An 18,717-nucleotide genomic window follows, 5' to 3' on the forward strand; every position below is an offset into this window, starting at 1 on the left:
CTTCCAAGAGACTGGTTAATGATTCCTTTAAGGCAGACAAAAAGACATGAGTAGGGGTTTTATTGTGTTTATTCATACATGTGTTCATAGCAGGCATGCTAGTATGAGAAGTATGGACAGAGCTTTAGCTATCATCATAATACAGAACTATATATATATACTAAAGATTTGTTAGACATCAAACTTACTACGCTGCTATAAAAAGTAGACTATGTTGTTATCAATTTAAAGTTTTCATGCACTCATTGAATAGAACAGTAGTCTGCATCCTGTGACGCTCTTTTAAGGCCGGGTTCCCACGGGTCGGATACGCTGCGTAAAACTCGTATCCAACCTGGAACCCGCAGAGCCTTCTGTCTGGAAAACCGCACCACATTGTGGTGCGGTTTTTCGGACGGAATTTGCGCTGCAGAAAGCAGCACTGGAAAAAAAAAAAAAACGTTCATACTTACCCCCTTCCTCTCTTCTGTGCATAATCCGCCTCCTACGATGACATTGCAGGCCATGTGACACTGCAGCCTGCGATAGGCTGCAGCAGTCACATGAGATGAAATGTAATCCCAGGCAGTCGGGCTGCAGCAAGAAGGAGAGAGTTCTGGGTAAGTATGTTTTATTTGTTTTTTCTCCTGAGTTGCAATTTTTGCAGCGGATTCTCTGATTCCGCTGCAAAAGTCGCAACACTTGGCTTTCTGTTGCAGATTTTGCATCCCCATTGAATTCAACGGCGAAAACCCACAACAGAAAAACAACGCAAAAGCAGCATATATTGACATGCTGCGGAATTAAATTCCACACCGCAGGTCAATTTATCAAAGTTTACTCTGCGTTTTTTTCCGCAGCGTGGGCATGAGATTTTTTAAATCTCATCCACTTTGCTACTACTGTTAATGCTGCGGAATTTCCACACAGAATTCCGTTGAGAAAATTCTGCAGAGATTACGCTACGTGGGAACCCGGCCTTAAAGGAGTTGTCCAGGGTTAGAAAAAAAAGGTGCTGCTTCTTTTTCCTGAAACAGCGCCATGGGATGTGTTTGGTACTGCAGCTCAGCTCCATTCACTTGAATTGGGGTGGAACTGCAATATCATACTCAGCCCATGAACAAGAGGGGTGCTGTTTCTAATCCTAGACAACTTCTTTCCTCTCCACTTGTCTGGGCATGCTGGAATTTGAAGATTCCCAGCAACTGGAGGGCCACAAGCTGCGTACTGCTGGCACAAAATATTTAAATGTTTATCTTTTTAAATGAAGCTAGAACAGATTTCGGCATGCATATATTACAGATAGATATTGATTGGCACAAGCATCGTCAGTTCGCTTATTGGATAAAGTGCACATTTAACAATGTCAAAACTCATGCATATTCCTAATAGTAATTCCTGTTAACTGTAAATCATTGTATCTGATGTGCCCTCTTAGAGTTTCTTGGCACAGTCAGGACAGTAGATCTGCTCATTTTGACGTACAAACCGCTTGTTAGCCAAGGACAGAGAGCACTTCTTACAAGTGAAACAATACTCATGCCAACAGTGCCCTTCATAATTCACCACGTTGGATCCCTTTCCAAATCCTGTGAAAGAAAAGGGTTTTACTAACATGTCGCGGTCTCAGAAGATTCCCAATGCTGTGGACATTATTAAATACAATAATTTTAATTGATTACATTTAGCATTGACTATGTAGTCCTTTAATGGCTAACAACTTTATTATATAGTGATTGCTTTTTTTCAGTTTGTTTTTACTATGTGCAGTTTATAAGAAAAAAAACTCCTGCTGCTCCCTAGAAACTGTCAACAAGCAGACCAGCTGCTGCTGATCGTTTTTTTTTTTGTTTTTTTTTAGGCCATGTTCAAATGCGGCGACACTATTTTAGGACAAATTTTAAATTAGGCTATGTTCACACCTGCGTTGTGCAATTCCGTCAGAGGAGCAGAACAAGGGAATAATGTAACCAACGGTTCTGTTGTACGAGGGACAACGCCAGTTGCCAACATGACCCATTGACTTTAATGGGTTCTGTCAGGGTATCTGTGATTTTACCGGACACAATAGCGCAGCATAGGGGACACCCACCGATCAAAGCTTCTGACATGTCACTATGACATGACATAAGTTAAAGGGTAACTAAACTTTAAAAAAACTTCTAAGTTTTTACTGGATGCCTCTAAATAGAATACGCTATTCCTTCTAGCAAAAAAAAAATGGTATACCCAATGTAGACCGCTTGACACTGCTAGGACACTCTTTTGGCCTCCGTTGGTATAATGCCAGCCTATGGGTACATTTGACGTATGCGCGTGGAGATTTTTCCGATGCATGTGTCAAATGTACAGGGAAAACGAAGCGTGAAAGGGACCTAAGTCAACGGCAGAATCTGCACGTATACAAACATGGTGCATTTTTCTAGTCGGTACCTGTTATGGGGTTGTTACAGCCAGAACACTTCTTGGCTACAAAAGTCTTGTAGCAATCCACACAATAGTAGCGATCCTCAACAGCAGTGAAACGCTGGCCAGAGAGCTTTTTGTTGCAAGTTTCACACACAAAACAGTCTCCGTGCCATGGCTGATCTTGATAGGTTATCCCTCCAGATGTTATCGGCTGGAATAGAATGCCCATACTGTTAAGATACTGAGCCATCGATAAAACCACACTTCCCGGTAAATTGGATTACAGACATGACATCATCAGTACATGCTATGGGTTATATTGGCAGTATTGCAGTACAGAATTACAGAATGTTGAATTGGTCATTGGATCACACATGCAGAAAACACTTTGCAACATGTATGTTAAAGAGATCTTTTCACCTGCCCATACATGTGCAGCTGAGTGCAGTATGTAATGGGGGGGGGGGGGGCTGCACAAACACTGTCTCACTTTAAATTTGTTTCCTATCTTCCTCCGTTATTTAGATATCGGTGCCGTTATATTTGGCGCCCGATATGTAAATAACCCCTGAACTGTGAATGGCATGAGGGCGTGTGGCATCGCTGTGACACAGTCCAATCCGCTACGAATAGTGTCACAGCGGCTTGTGCTGTGTGATCGCTCTCGCTAGATCACACAGTCTTTCTTTCACTGTCTGACCAGAGCTGGAGAGAGAAGAGCGTGTGATACGCACAGCTCGGCCACGGACCAGAAGAGGAAAAGAATGGGAATTCTTCTGTTCCGTGGCAGCGGATGTATCGTCGGCAGTGGCGTCGGAGCTGTGCGCACGCTCTCAGGGTATGTGCACACGACCTCTTTTCAGACGTAATGGAGGTGTTTTACGCCTCGAATTACGCCTGAAAAGACGGTTCCAATACGTTGGCAAACATCTGCCCATTGCTTGCAATGGGTCTTACGATGTTCTGTGCAGTCGAGCTGTCATTTTACGAGTCTCTGTCAAAAGACAGTGCGTAAAATTACGGCCGTGTCAAAGAAGTGCAGGGCACTTCTTGGGACATAATTGGAGCCGTTTTTCATTGACTCCAATAAAGAACAGCTGCAAATTACGTCCATAAAAGACGCCGCGAAAAACGTGTGCACTTGTAAAAACGTCTGACATTCAGGAGCTGTTTTCTCCTGAAAACAGCTCCGTAATTTCAGACGTATTTGGCGTTGTCGTGTGCACATACCCACACTCTTCAGCTCTCATCAGACAAGGACAACAAGACTGTGTGATATCGCTGCCGACGATATTCCCGCTGCCACAGAAGAAGAAGAATTCACATTCTTCTTCTCCTCTTCTGCTCCGCGGCGGGGCTGTGCGTGCACGCGCGCGCTCTCCTCCAGCTCTTGTCAGGCAGTGAAACAGTGCCACTCTTGTCCATGGTTTGCATCTGGTATTGCAGGTCAGCGCCAATCTGCTTGAATCGGGCTAACCTTCAATACCAAACACAGCCCATTGACGAGTGGCGTTGTTTACGGAGAGTAAATAATAACATCCCCTTCAAAGATTGGATTGGCAGCTATGAATACTCACATTCTTACACTTTACACAGTGTTTAGCAAACTTTTGCTCATGGCAGGTGACACAAAAGATATCGGCTCCTTTGGGGAAGAAACTTCCAGCCCCTATGGACTGACTGCAATTGCTGCATGTAAAGCATTCCTCATGCCAGGCACTTCCCTTATACTCCACATTCTTTCCACCTGCGATGAAAAAAATAAATACATTTGAGACAAAATAAAAGCCCAAAACTTTCTGCTCTTTATAATGTAAGCGAAGAGATATTGTACTATATATGTTTATGAATCAGGTGGATCTGGATGAACAGTGCTAAAGCGTAAAGTTAGGGGACTGCTCCAGTGCGAGGTGAATATATTTTGTGATTAGAATAGGAATAAACCTACCGTAAATACTTTGTTGTGGCGCTCATACACAGTGTGAACGGCTGCAGAGCCAAATTACAACATCATAGTCCAGATTAAACCACTGTGGGGCCACGATACATGGTAGCCAGGTATTATCGTGCTGGGTTTGGTCTCTGGGGTTACAGTACCCACGACAACATAATTATCCTGCCTTTCTAAGAAAGGTCCAACCAGTTTGCGGGGATTGATGTAGGATACAGACCGATAATCTAGATTATGCTGCATAAGAATATTAATTGCACCCATTAGGCAGTATTGTGTGTTGTGTGGCATCTTACCTGCTTGGATCAGCTTGTGGCATCCATTGCAGCGCAGGGAGTCCTCTCTGGTGGTGCACTTGGCACACATAATTTTATTGTCCTTGAAAATAAACTGTTCATTGGCCAGAGGATGGTAGCACTTGGCACAGCGGAAGCAAGTATCATGCCAGTAACGGCTCTTATAATGCAGCTCCTACAAATGAGCAGATTTTTTCATCAAGACGTATTCAGAGGTCGACTTCCATCCACCTTGTTTGCGCTAAATTTTACTTTTTTAACCTAAATAGGCTAGAAATTCTGTGCGGACCCAATCCTTCATATATTATTCTATAGGTCAAAGCTTTGTTTTCTGATACAGTGCTCCAAATCTCCTGCATAATCCTACAGTAAACTTCTGCCTGCCTGCCTGCCTCCGCCACTAGGGGCACATGGCTGCATTATTATTCAGTTCAATATATTACCATATACATCAAACTCTTACGCCACATGCACACGACCGTTGTGCCACTCGGACCGTTTTTGTCGGCATCCGAGTGGCACCCGATAGTCTTCACGGACCCGTTCACTTTGGCGGGTGAATCTGGACCGTGAAAAATGATCCGAGTCTCCGATCCCAGGAAAGATAGGACATGTTCTATCTTTCCTCGGATCACTGACGGGACTCGGCCGGCGCACACTATCGTGTGCATGGGGCGTAAAAGGGGTTGTACAGGATTAGGAAAACATTGCGGGTTTCAGAATGAGCGCCATACATGGGTTGTGTCTGGTATTGCAATGCCACACACACGCTGTGTACGGATTTGGCACGGTTTTTGGAAGAAAGTAGCCATGTTTATTTAATCTTGTACACCCCCTTAAGCACCCCCTATTACACCAAGAATAATATCATTTTAAGTCTGTCTGTGCAGGGAATTTGGAACTCTGTATGACAAAAATGGCGTTTTGACCACAATACAGATATATAGGAAAAGTAATCAACACAGAAAGTTGGACTTTGAAATTATGGTACAAAAAGATAGACCATTTAAAGAGTAGGTTCAACTTATACTAAAAAAAAATATTAAATAGCTGGTAAACCAAAAAATAAACTAATTTGTAATATTCATTCATAATCTTTAAAGCTGCAAGAAACTAACAAATCTTGATTTCCTGGACAGCATTAAAGGCTATGTAAATGTTTAAAAGTGTTTTTGTTTTTTTAAAGAGGCTCTGTCACCAGATTTTGCAACCCCTATCTGCTATTGCAGCAGATCGGCGCTGCAATGTAGATAAGAGTAACGTTTTTATTTTTAAAAAACAAGCATTTTTGGCCAAGTTATGACCATTTTTGTATTTATGCAAATGAGGCTTGCAAAAGTACAACTGGGCGTGTTGAAAAGTAAAAGTACAACTGGGCGTGTTGAAAAGTAAAAGTACAACTGGGCGTGTTGAAAAGTAAAAGTACAACTGGGCGTGTATTATGTGCGTACATCGGGGCGTTTTTACTACTTTTACTAGCTGGGCGTTCTGACGAGAAGTATCATCCACTTCTCTTCAGAACGCCCAGCTTCTGGCAGATCACGCTGTGACGTCACTCACAGGTCCTGCATCGTGTCAGACGAGCGAGGACACATCGGTACCAGAGGCTACAGATGATTCTGCAGCAGCATCAGCAGGTAAGTAGCTACATCGACTTACCTGCAAACGCCGATGCTGCTGCAGAATCAACTGTAGCCTCTGGTGCCGATGTGTCCTCGCTCGTCTGACACGATGCAGGACCTGTGAGTGACGTCACAGATCTGCACTGCCAGAAGCTGGGCGTTCTGAAGAGAAGTGGATGATACTTCTCTTCAGAGCGCCCCGCTAGTAAAAGTAGTAAAAACGCCCCGATGTACGCACATAATACACGCCCAGTTGTACTTTTACTTTTAAACACACCCACTTGGACTTTTGCAAGCCTCATTTGCATAACTACAAAAATGGTCATAACTTGGCCAAAAATGCTCGTTTTTTAAAAATAAAAACGTTACTGTAATCTACATTGCAGCGCCTATCTGCTGCAATAGCAGATAGGGGTTGCAAAATCTGGTGACAGAGCCTTTTTAATAAAAATGTGTATTAGTGTGTGTTAATAAACTGTGTAAATACATTTTATTAAAAATTATTTTACTTTTTAAGATACAGCTGTTCTGTATTCTCTATGCATATCTAGTGCTATTCACTGAATCAGTCAGTCCCGCGGACCTGACAGCTTCAGTGACAGCGGGTCCTGCATTCATAACTTAGATGCAATAGTTTACAGGTGCATCCTGCGTGTCAGAGACGGGCAGGACCCGCTGTCACTGAACCTGTCAGGTCCGCGGGACTGACGGATTCAGTGAATAACAAATGATACAGCTGCTCTATATAGAGAATACAGAGCAGCTGCATCTTAAAAGGTAACAATAATTTTTAATGCATTTACAAAGCTTATTAACACACTAATATTTTTATTAAATAAAAAAAAAAAACTTTCAAACATTTACATAACATTTAAAATATAAAATCTGTTGGTTGCTTCACAATACTCTGGCTTTGTCGTGGGACCGACTTTTAAGGCTAAGATGACACAAGGCAGATATACGCTGTGTAAAAGCACGCAGCAGATCCGACCTGTGCGCCACAGGGAATACTGAGCGAAAAAACGCACCAAACTGTGGTGCAGTTTTTCGCCAGGAATGTCCGCTGCGGGAAAACTGCAGCACTTAGCCGGCCTCCTGGGATGAAGTTTCATCCCAGGAGACTGCTGCAGCTTGTGATTGGCTGCAGCGGCGGTCACAGGAATGAAGACTCATCCAAGGAGGCTGGCCCTCTGACGTCATCCAGGCCCGCCTCCTGAGATTATGTTTTATCCCATGTGACTGCCGCTACAGCATGTGATTGGCTGCAGTGGTCACATGGAATGAAACACCACCCCAGGAGGCCGCGCTGGCGGGAGGAACACAGACTTCTGGGTAAGTATGAGGTATTGTTTTTTCTGAGTTGCGTTTTTTGTGGTGGAATTGCTGCGAACCTGCCGCAAAGAAACGCAATAACTGCTGTTTGTTGAGGGATTTACCTTCCAATTGAATTCAATGGGATAAACCCACAACAAATAAGCAGCGTTTACGTAAATACAGTTGACATGATATGAAATAAAATTCCGCACCGCATGTCAAATTCTGAGCGGTTTTTCTGCTCACTATTTATGCAACATTTGGATGAGATTTGTTTTATCTCATCCACTTTTCTGCTACCATATTTGCTGCGGATTTTCCGCAAAGAATTGCGTTGCGGAAAAACCGCAGTATTTATGCAACGTGTGATCTGACCCGAACTGCTGACAAAAAAGCTAAAAGGGGGCGGTCCAGACTACAGAGCCAGACTCCTGCGCAGCAACCAACAGATTATAGCCTACAGGAAGCTGAAGCTAAAATATGAATGCAAGTATATCACAAGTGGCTTTACTTTTAGGTTTACGAGCTATTATTTACAAGTCATTTTTAAAGTAACTAATATGTATATAGTTTAGGTGAAAAGTCACCATAAAAGTTTCACTTTTAGATTTTTTTATTACTAAACTCCATGTTATAGGAACTAAAAATTCAAATGGACACCTATGCATTCCTGTCAATTCGCTGGTTTCTAGTAAAATGGTGGAATTAACTCCCAAAAAATACTATTTAAACTGCAGTCCATAGAAAGAAAGCTTAACCTTAGCGTTCCAGTGATTCTCATATACTAGTCGTGGCCTACCACATGCACGATCATCATGGTCTGCAATGAGGGATTCCAGGACTGAGCTTCCCTGTCAATTGTTGGGGTTGTCTTCTCCTTCTCTGTCCTACATACGGTAACCTGGGTTGTGAGCGCCTCTACCCACATGATACATTGGTTTTATTTGCCGTTGTACATCGCTGATAATCTTGAACCAGTAGGACTTTTTTACATCCAGCTCTGTTGCATTATGTCTTACAAATATTGATCTTGTTTTTTGACTAATTCTCTTTCAGTACTATTTCTGTTCCCTGATGAACCTGCCAATTTTCAGGGGAAACACGTTGGAACGCAGTTTATTATGTCTATCATTTTAAGTTAATCAGAGCCACCTCTCTGGACATACTGATTTCTTTTTCATCATTCACAACCTCCGTCTGGTGGTTGTCGTATGTTTTTGTATAAGTGAGTCGTTTTGCTGGGTATCATTGTGTTTTCTTCATTTGTTCCTACCCATTGTTGTGCACGGTGTGAAGTTTTGGCACATTTTTGCTTTTTCTATTTGTACATTTGCATATCTGGGTCCCACCTCTGTGCCTGATATCCACTATAAAGAATTGGCTAGGCCATTAATAGGGTATCTAGGGTACAGGTTGGAGTCGTCCCTTGAGTAGGGGCGTTACCCCGACTAGTAAGGGTAACCCAATGGGTTATACCAGGGTCAGTTGTTTTTCTTTTGTTTTTCTTTTTCTCTCAAATCCATGAGCAAAAGAAAAAAAAAACCTCTCCTCTCTGAATTCACTGTGCAATTAAAACAACAGTTAACTTTATTCTGCGGGTCAATACGATTACGGCGATACCAAATATATTTTTTTCTATATTTTACTACTTTTACAAGTAAAAACCTAAGTGTAAAAAAGTACATTTATTTTGTTTCGCCAAATTCCGAGAGCCATAACTTTTTTATTTTTCCGTCGATTAAAGAGGCTCTGTCACCAGATTCTCAAATCCCTATCTCCTATTGCATGTGATCGGCGCTGCAATGTAGAGAACAGTAACGTTTTTTGTTTTTTTAAAACGTTCATTTTTGGCCAAGTTATGAGCTATTTTATATATATATATATATGCAAATGAGCTTTGAAATGGACAATTGGGCATTTTTTTTTCGTTATGTCCAACTGGGCGTGTATTGTGTTTTTAACTGGGCGTGTTTACGTGTATGACGCTGACCAATCAGTGACCAGTCAGCGTCATACACTCCTCTCCATTGATTTACACAGCAGCGATGTGCAGCCACATACACAGAGATTAACGTTAATCATGTGTCCTGATAATGAATACACATGACCTCCAGCCTGGACGTCATGTGTATTCAGAATCCTGACACTTCTGAATCTTTTCTGTGAGATTCCAGCAAGCCACGCTTAATCTCGCGAGATTACGGAGGTAAACGAGATTTCGTTTCCCTTGCTGGAAATCTCAAAGAAAAGAGTCAGAAGTGTCAGGATTCTGAATACACATGACGTCCAGGCTGGAGGTCATGTGTATTCATTATCAGGACACATGATTAACGTTAATCTCTGTGTATGTGGCTGCACATCGCTGCTGTGTAAATCAATGGAGAGGAGTGTATGACGCTGACTGGTCACTGATTGGTCAGCGTCATACACGTAAACACGCCCAGTTAAAAACACAATACACGCCCAGTTGGACATAACGAAAAAAAAATGCCCAATTGTCCATTTCAAAGCTCATTTGCATATATATAAAATAGCTCATAACTTGGCCAAAAATGAACGTCTTTAAAAAACAAAACGTTCTCTACATTGCAGCACCGATCACATGCAATAGGAGATAGGGATTTGAGAATCTGGTGACAGAGCCTCTTTAAGGGGTATGAGGGCTTATTTTTTGCGGGATGAGATGTAGTTTTTAATAATACTATTTTGGTGTACATGCGACAGTTTGATCACTTTTTATTTCATTTTTTGTGGGACCAATAAATAGGTGACCAAAAAATAGAGATTCTGGCGTTTACAATTTTTTTTTTTTTTTACAGCGTTCACCATGCGGGTTAAATAATGATATATTGTAATAGTTCAGACTTTTACGGATGCGACGATACCAATTATGTTGATTTATAAAAAAATGTACTATGCTCTAGGGGGAAAATGGGAAAAGGGGGGTTTATTGAACTTTTAATTTAAAAAAAAATTTTTTTACACTAAAAAAACCCTTTTTTTTACTAATTTTTACTTTTTTTATTAGTCCCCCTAGGGGGACTTCAACCAGCGCTCGCATGATATACTAATGTATTGCAGTATATCGTGATTCTGACAGGCAACTACTAAGCCCTGCCGGAGGCAAGGCTTAATAGGTGTACAAAGATGGCGGACCTGGGGGCCTTCATTAGGCCCCCAGGCAGCCATAGGAACCATCCCCCCCCTTCGCAATTGCATTGCGGGGGGCGCGATGAGCTGTTAGAGGGGTTCGCCCCCTCTTTCTAAAGATCCACTCGTTACTCTGAAGTGTCGGCTGTAACAAACAGCCGACACCCACATCCTGTGGAGCGGGTTCACTCAGTGAGCCCGTTCCATACTTCCCCCTACCCGACTTTGGCGTATGGATACGTCAAATGTCGGGAAGGGGTTGATTAAATGTTACGTTTTACTGTGTAATTTGTTTGATCAGCTGATTATCTTTTTCTGTGATTTCATATACTAGTCATCAAATTCAAACTATGGTAATGAGCTGTAACTCCACCACTAGGTGGCAGTATTCAATCACTGGATTGGGGGGGAAAAAAACATCAAAACCAAACTTGGATTTAAGCCTGTGTATCATGTTTGGGACAGTCTAGACTTCTGTAGTGAAATCATCTCAACATTGGAAAGGATAACACTTTGCTACTTTTATAAGTATGGAGCAACCTTTAAGGCTATGTTCACATCGGCATTACTTTCAGTTGAGGGGTTTCATCTTAGCTTTCAGTCGGGGGAACCCGTCAGTCGACTGCGCTATTGGTTCTGTCAAACACAACGGAACCCTGTCACACCAGTGACAAACGGAAACCATTAGCAAAGTTTACGTCACCATTGAGATCAATGGTGATGCAAACGTAAGCTCAGGTTTCTGTTTGCCTTTCCGTTGAGGGGTTCCCCAGATGGAAAGCTCTGACGGAACCCCTCAACGGAAAGCAAAGCTAATGTGAACAGGCCCTAAGCCTAAAATTAACACGGACATAAATATGACCCAGACCATAAAGACATGACTACAGGAAATACACACACGGCATAGGCTCCATTTACACTGCCATATTATGGTTCTGTTTTATGACACCCATTGAAGTCTATGCGCCTATACTGTACCTCTGTATGCCAGCAATTTCATATGGTAACATATGCAGGACCAAAGTCTCTTAAATCAGCATTTGGGGAACGAGACTATATTACAACTGTAGAGTTTTACACGTGATTATTTCAGCAATATTTATAAAAAAAAAAAAAAAAAACACTTAAAAAAAATCTTTTATCCTGCAAACCTTGGAATCCACTCCAATGGGTTTCCTGCACTCGGCACAGGTGTTGGCACAGATTTTGTCAAAACACTTTACACAGCAGTTGTGTCCGTCCTTCTCTATATACTTTTTCCCTTGGAGTGGAGCTCTGCAGTAGTGGCAATCAAAGCGTTCGGACATTGTGCCCACGGTATAGTGGCGTGGACCTATGAAATCAATGGAAATGGAGAGAATTTAATATGTGGAATACATGATGATCGATTACAGCATAAATCATACATGCAATTACCTCATCGTATAAGTTTTATGGACCTAGTCGTTTATAGGGATCAATCAATACCAACATACAGACATTTGGGTCCACTTAGGAACCAGGGCCCGGGTGCGACTGCTTATTCTGAACCCCATATAGTTCCACACCTGCTAAAATTTAGGTCACAAGTGGAATTGTATGCACATGATCATTTTGCACATGTGCTGGGCAGGTCACGTCCGAGAATGATTTATATTTTGTATGCAGGAAGTACATATTCCATACCTGTGCTCAAAGAAATCAGATCACACCCTGAGTTTACAATTCAATATGTAGTTTCGATATCTAGGTATACCAGACCGGGATCTACAGTGATTCAGTTCAGTAGAATTGAGGGTTCAGGGTTTTGCAATAAGGAAGCTAAAATGTAGCCATATTATGGCCATCTGCAACCAGATTACACGTAACGGAATTGCTGCGTATTTTCCAACCGGACTTGTGGACCGAAAATACGCAGCAGAATACAGTAGCGCAAAGTGGTTGAGATTTAGAAAATGTCATCCACACACTGCAGAAAAATTTCCAAGCAGAAATTCACCTGCGGTGCGTATTTTTCGTACTGCAGCATGTCAATTCCTGCTGCGGGAAGTGGACTGAAAATCCGCACCATTTTCTGCAGTAAAAACCGCAGGAAATGGTGTGGGTTTTCCGCAGCTGAATTTCTTCTAGTTTCTGCGGAATTGGTGCAGAGATTTTCTGCAGCAAATCCGTTACGTGTGGACAAGCTCTTAGAAAGCTTCAATCTATGCAGTTCGATAATATCCTTTAATTAGTTGCATTGCCTCTGCTATAAGACACAGCGACCTTCAGCTATGGTAGGAAAGCTGCAAGACACCAGGCTACGGAGTATTTTGCAAGAATCTGTAGCGTGGAGTTCATGGACAAACTGTAGATTATAGTTTCTCGATGGATTCCTGGGGCAATTATATAAAACGTTTGGTGGCTGCCCTTTAAGGTATAATCAGGAAAACCATTAATACACTTCCCTGACATCCTGTACAGTCAGGATTTGCAATAGACAAATCTGCCATGGGTTTTGAAGATAATTTTTGTCAAATTGCCTGTAATTACGGACCCATCCCTTTCTATGGCCGACGGGCCCCAATTCCCGTATACTTACGGGAAGGTGTCCGTGCCGTAGAAATTTTCAGAAAAAATAGGACATGTCCAATTTTTTTTATTTCACGGACCGTGCTCCCACACTTTATAATAGGAGCACGGCCCGTAAAAACGGGCGGCTGTCCGCGGCCGGCCGTGCCCGTAATTACGGGTTGTAATTATGGGCGCGGTCATTTGCATGGTGCCAAAGACTGGCATTAGCCGTCCTCCAATACAGTTAGGTCCAGAATCATTTGGACAGTGACACAATCTTCATAATTTGGGCTCTGATGCCACCACATTGGATTTAAAATGAAACAACTGAGATGTAATTGAAGTGTAGACTTTCAGGTTTAATTGAAGGGGTTGAACAAAAATATCCTGTGAAACGTTTAGGAATTGCAACCATTTTTCTACACAACCTCCTCATTTCAGGAGCTCAAGAGTAATTGGACAAATGAACATTATCATAAATAAAATGTTTTTTTTTTTAATATTTTGTAGAGAATCCTTTGCAGGCAATGACTGCCTGAAATCTGGAACCCATAGACATCACTCCTAACATTTGTGCTATCTCTCTGATGGATTTCTTTTCCTTTTTTTTTCCAGCCTAACGATTGTCTGTTTCACTTGCATTGAGAGCTCCTTTGACCTCATGTTGTGGGTTCACAGCAACAGCTTCCAAATGCAAACGCCACACCTGGAATCAACTCCAGACCTTTTACCTGCTTAATTCATGATGGATTAACAAGGGAATAGCCCATGCAGCCCATTAAATAGCTTTTGAGATAATTGTCCAACTACCTTTGGTTCCTTGAAAAAGAGGCAGCTACATATAAGGGTATGTTCACACGATTAACAAAATACGTCTGAAAATACGGAGCTGTTTTCAAAGGAAAACAGCTCCTGATTTTCAGACGTTTTTTGAGCAACTCGCGTAAAATGACAGCTCATCTGCACAGAACATTGTAAGACCCATTGCAAGCAATGGGCAGATGTTTGCCGACGTATTGGAGCCATCTTTTCAGGCATAATTCGAGGCGTAAAACGCCTCCATTACGTCTGAAAAGAGGTTGTGTGCACATACCCTTAAAGAGATGTAATTCCTAAACCTTTCTTCAAATTAGGATGTGAATACCCTCAAATTAAAGCTGAGAGTCTGCACTTTAAGCCCATATTGATTATGTAACTGTATATTCAATATGTTTTGGTAAACGGCTAAAATGCCAAAACTTGCTACCCTGGGTATATTGACCTTGGAGGATGTGGTAGTGGATGATAAAGTAGCTACTTTTACACAACTTAGGTCCAAACATCAGGTCCCGACCCATCTTAGGTTCCGTTATTTCCAGCTTGGACATGCTCTTTGGTCACAATATGCAGGATATAATGTCAGACTATGTAAATAGCGGTTGATGATTGGGTGACACAGGAGGCGTTGGCTAAACAGTTATCTGTGCCTTATAGACAGCTGTTGATAGTTTCTTCCAATAAACTTGATAGAGCTTTGGACCGATGATCTCAGACTCTTTCTTCCATATCTACTGATGATTATAAAGAAATACTATCCGCTCTAACGGGTCCTTTAATATCCACAAGAGACCGACTTATTCAATTAAACTTTTACCACCAAATTTATTATACACATTCCAAATTATTTAGGACGGGACATATACTTACTCCTCCCTGTCCACGTTGCCAGGGAGCTGAGGGCTCTTTCCTACATATGTTCTGGGAGTGTCCAATTATTAATAATTTCTGGACTGAAGTACTGGAATTTCTCAAGCTTAAAGTAGGACCCCCTCGTATACTAGAACCCAGAACTTGCCTTTAAAGAGGCTCTGTCACCACATTATAAGTGCCCTATCTCCTACATAAGGAGATCGGCGCTATAATGTAGGTGACAGCAGTGCTTTTTATTTTAAAAAACTATCTATTTTACCACTTTATTAGCGCTTTTAGATTTATGCTAATGAGTGTCTTAATGCCCAAGTGGGAGTGTTTTTACGTTAGACCAAGTGGGCGTTGTACAGGGGAGTGTATGACGCTGACCAATCAGCGACCAATCAGCGTCCTGCACTCCTCTCCATTCATTTAGTCAGCGCATAGGGATCCTTTTAGATCGCTATGTGCTGTCTTATACTAACACATTAACAATACTGAAGTGTTTAGACAGTGAATAGACATTCCACGGGATGTCTATTCACAATCTCTGCACTTCGTTACTGTTTCTATGGTAGTTACAGCAGAGCAAAGCGTAATCTCGTTGTAACCTGTCATTTACTGCGTAATCTCGCGGGATTACACTTCCTCTGCTGTAACTATCTGTGTGTCTTTTGTTAATGACTGACCTTGTACACTTGGAACTATTGTATTACTTGCTATGTGCAACGCTCTGAATTTTACACTTTTGTATTTGTACCAATGTTCTGCTATGAGGTCTTAATAAAATTACCTACCAAAAAAAAAAAAGCCCAAACTTGTGTCACTGTCCAAATAATTCTGGACTTAAATGTATATGGCTCTGCTCCATATTATATTAGGTCATTCTTATTGCAGCTGATGGGTAGGAACAATAGATAGATAAGTGGCTTAATGATCGTGGACGCAGGGGGTGCGACCGGACCTGGATCCCTACAGGCTGCCACATAAGGCCCCGACACAGAAGGTTTGTGCCACGGCGCAGACAAGGGAAACACCAGGACCTTGTATGCAACGCAGTACAACTTGATGAGATTGCCTGAGAGGATCCAGGGTGGTGGGGGGGGGGGGGGCTGCGGACAAGAAAAGACGGGAGCGGTTAGTAAATTTTTAGTGTTTATGTCCCATCTGGGGGGACAGATGGATAGACAGATAGATGGTAGGCTTGGTGTCTATGATGCTTGGGCCTCGCAATATACAACTAAATTTATAATAATCCCCCACAGCATCAAAATACATTACCACAGCAGACTTCATCCTTCCCTATAAAACTAAACAGCTTGGACGGAGGAATGTGTAAGAAGAATTAATATTTATATTGCTTGGTCTGTTATGATGTGTTTATCAACAGTGAATCATCCACAGCAAGCAGTGTAATTGAAGAAATATTCTCATCCTCTGAGACAAGTCTCAGGATTTGCCAGTCTTTTTCCAAATTAGAAGCGAACAACGTTAAATGAACGTGTTCTGCTTAGGGGTTAATTTACTTTCTGGCTCTATAGCCTAATATATTTTATACTGGTCTTTAAGACCTATATGTGAATTTGATTAAATAAATTAATAGACGCATGCAATATAATCCCCCCCCCCCCCATTTCTTCCCTGATAATGATGTCCTTGCTCCCTAAGATGTACCACACCTTTGTGAATGTAGTTCTGTCTAGTGATACATACATAATACATAAATGTGACCCCACGAGACAAATAACTGGGCCGCACCTATCCTCCCAATGTCTCATAATGAATAAGCAAACACTGGCATATGTCGCTCACTGACTCCCATTGTAAAAAAAAATAAGTATACCGCGTGGTATACTTTTTTTTTACTGTATGCCATCGTATAGGAAAGCACAGAAGACTATACTTTCCTATACAGTTAAAAAAACAAAAAGGTATATTCCCGCATACTGGCCTGGTGTGTGCCAAAAGCTTTCCCAGTACATACCCCAAATGTATTCAGATGTGAACAGAGCCTTATTTTATTGACAAGCCCATAAGCTGTGTGAGCAGGACTAGGTGAGACGTCTCCAACTTCTATTTGTAAACAAGAATGTTTCCTTCCAGATCTTAAAAATAACGAATAATTGAAATACAAAAATTACAAAGTGACATAACCTTTAAATATACAATAAAACTTTTTCGTTTGTTTTATACAAACGTCATCATAGGGGATGTGAAGGGAGAAAATCCTGCTTTTATGTCACTTGCGAGGTCTTGTTCATACAGGGCAGATTTTGTGTGCATTATTTTTCAGCCAAAACTAGAATTGGATCCAGGAGAGGGGTCACTTTAAGGTCTTCCTTTAGAATAGATATTTCTTCTGTTTAGATTCTGTTCCTGGTTTTGGTTTAAAAAGTACATGCAAAATCTGCACTGTGTGAACAAGACCTAAATGTATATATCGTATTGCTGCATTCTGTTATTTCAATAGATAAATATTACGGGTTAATCATATGAGAATTGAGTAATTTCTATGAATTCACTATCCATAATTACTTATTATTATTATTACTTGTAAAAATAAAACATCCTCCATAACTAAGGTTCGCTAAAGGACATTGCAATAAAAAGGTTAGTCCCTGGTTGCTATTGCTTCCAAATATTAGCAATATATTGGACTGTGCCCCCTTACCCCTTCTCCAACCCACCATCTTCCTATTGGTTAATTAATATAATATTTTTTTTTAAATGTTAGAATATATAGTCCTGCTCTAATACCCCTTTAATGGCAAAAAAAAGCAAATGTAACTTAACACCATAGTAAAGACCAGCACCACCCTGTTCTTGTAGCTGCCAAAATACCTGCTGTCATCGGAGGCTAAATAAAGTGGGTTAGAGCCTCCTAAAATACTGGCAGCGTCACTAAACAAGGGGTTAAAAGATAAAGGCTGGAAACCGAGTGGATCTGTGACCTTTCCTAACGTCAACAGCCAACAAAGGGGAGATGTCCTAGCAACCTTCTCCTATTAGATGCAATCTGGAGAAATTCCTAATCCTGCCAGGCACAGTTGTAGTCATCATCCATTTATACAGCGTTTGTTGTGCTACAGGCCGCTGCTGGGAACAGTATGTGTCTGTCCTGAGCGTTCTTACATTACTTACACATGAATTGTCCAGTCTTACGTAAATGAAGACTAATCAATCTATAGTGAAAAGATATACAACTTTTTAATATACATTGTGCTTCAATTCCACACCATTTTCAAGATCTCTGTTTGCTGCTAATGAATGCAAACATTCTTAGGGCCAGCTATCATTTGCGTTGGAGGCTCCGTTAGGGCCCTCCGTCACAGATACGGCCGGAAATATTTGCGCTTCATGCTGTGCTATTGTTTCCGGTAAAACCCCTGACATTTTGCCGGAAACCCGACAGAACACAATAAAGTCAGTGGGTTCCGTTGGGCAATGATGGTGTCCGTCATACACCGGAAGCGGTGCTTCCGGTATTTTTGTCATTCTGCTCCACTGATGGAGCGGAACAATGCAAACGCTGACCCAGTTGTGAACAGGCCCTTTTATATATACAGAGACTGAAAGCAGGTACTGACCTAGTCCTTTTCACAGCTACTAGTTTGCTACAATTGCATCCAGTCCAGGCAATCCTCTGTGAACTAAACTGCCTGGATTGATAGATGATACATTGTAGCAAACTATCAGAACATGAGGGAGATTTTTACTTCTGATGTATTGCGCTCACAGAGGATTGCCTATACTGGATGCAATTGTAGCAAATTCTCATCTGTGAGAAGTATTAGGT

At 41.6% G+C, this 18,717-nt stretch overlaps 1 protein-coding gene across 2 annotated transcripts in view; it reads right to left on the bottom strand.

Annotated features, from left to right (window-relative positions):
- Positions 1-51: 51 nt before the first annotated feature.
- Positions 52-18,717, bottom strand: part of FHL1 (four and a half LIM domains 1) — a 65,939-nt gene continuing 47,273 nt past the window's right edge. For both annotated transcript variants that reach the window (XM_075834375.1, XM_075834374.1), the window contains exons 2-6: positions 11,873-12,054; positions 4,636-4,810; positions 3,966-4,135; positions 2,413-2,599; positions 52-1,568 (exon numbers count right to left, since the gene is read on the bottom strand). In XM_075834375.1, the coding sequence (XP_075690490.1) occupies positions 1,414-1,568; positions 2,413-2,599; positions 3,966-4,135; positions 4,636-4,810; positions 11,873-12,028 (843 nt within the window). In that variant the 5' untranslated portion in view covers positions 12,029-12,054 and the 3' untranslated portion in view covers positions 52-1,413. The remainder of the gene's footprint in view (positions 1,569-2,412; positions 2,600-3,965; positions 4,136-4,635; positions 4,811-11,872; positions 12,055-18,717) is intronic.

Source organism: Rhinoderma darwinii, chromosome 8, assembly GCF_050947455.1.
Source record: "Rhinoderma darwinii isolate aRhiDar2 chromosome 8, aRhiDar2.hap1, whole genome shotgun sequence".
Lineage (NCBI taxonomy): Eukaryota > Metazoa > Chordata > Amphibia > Anura > Rhinodermatidae > Rhinoderma > Rhinoderma darwinii.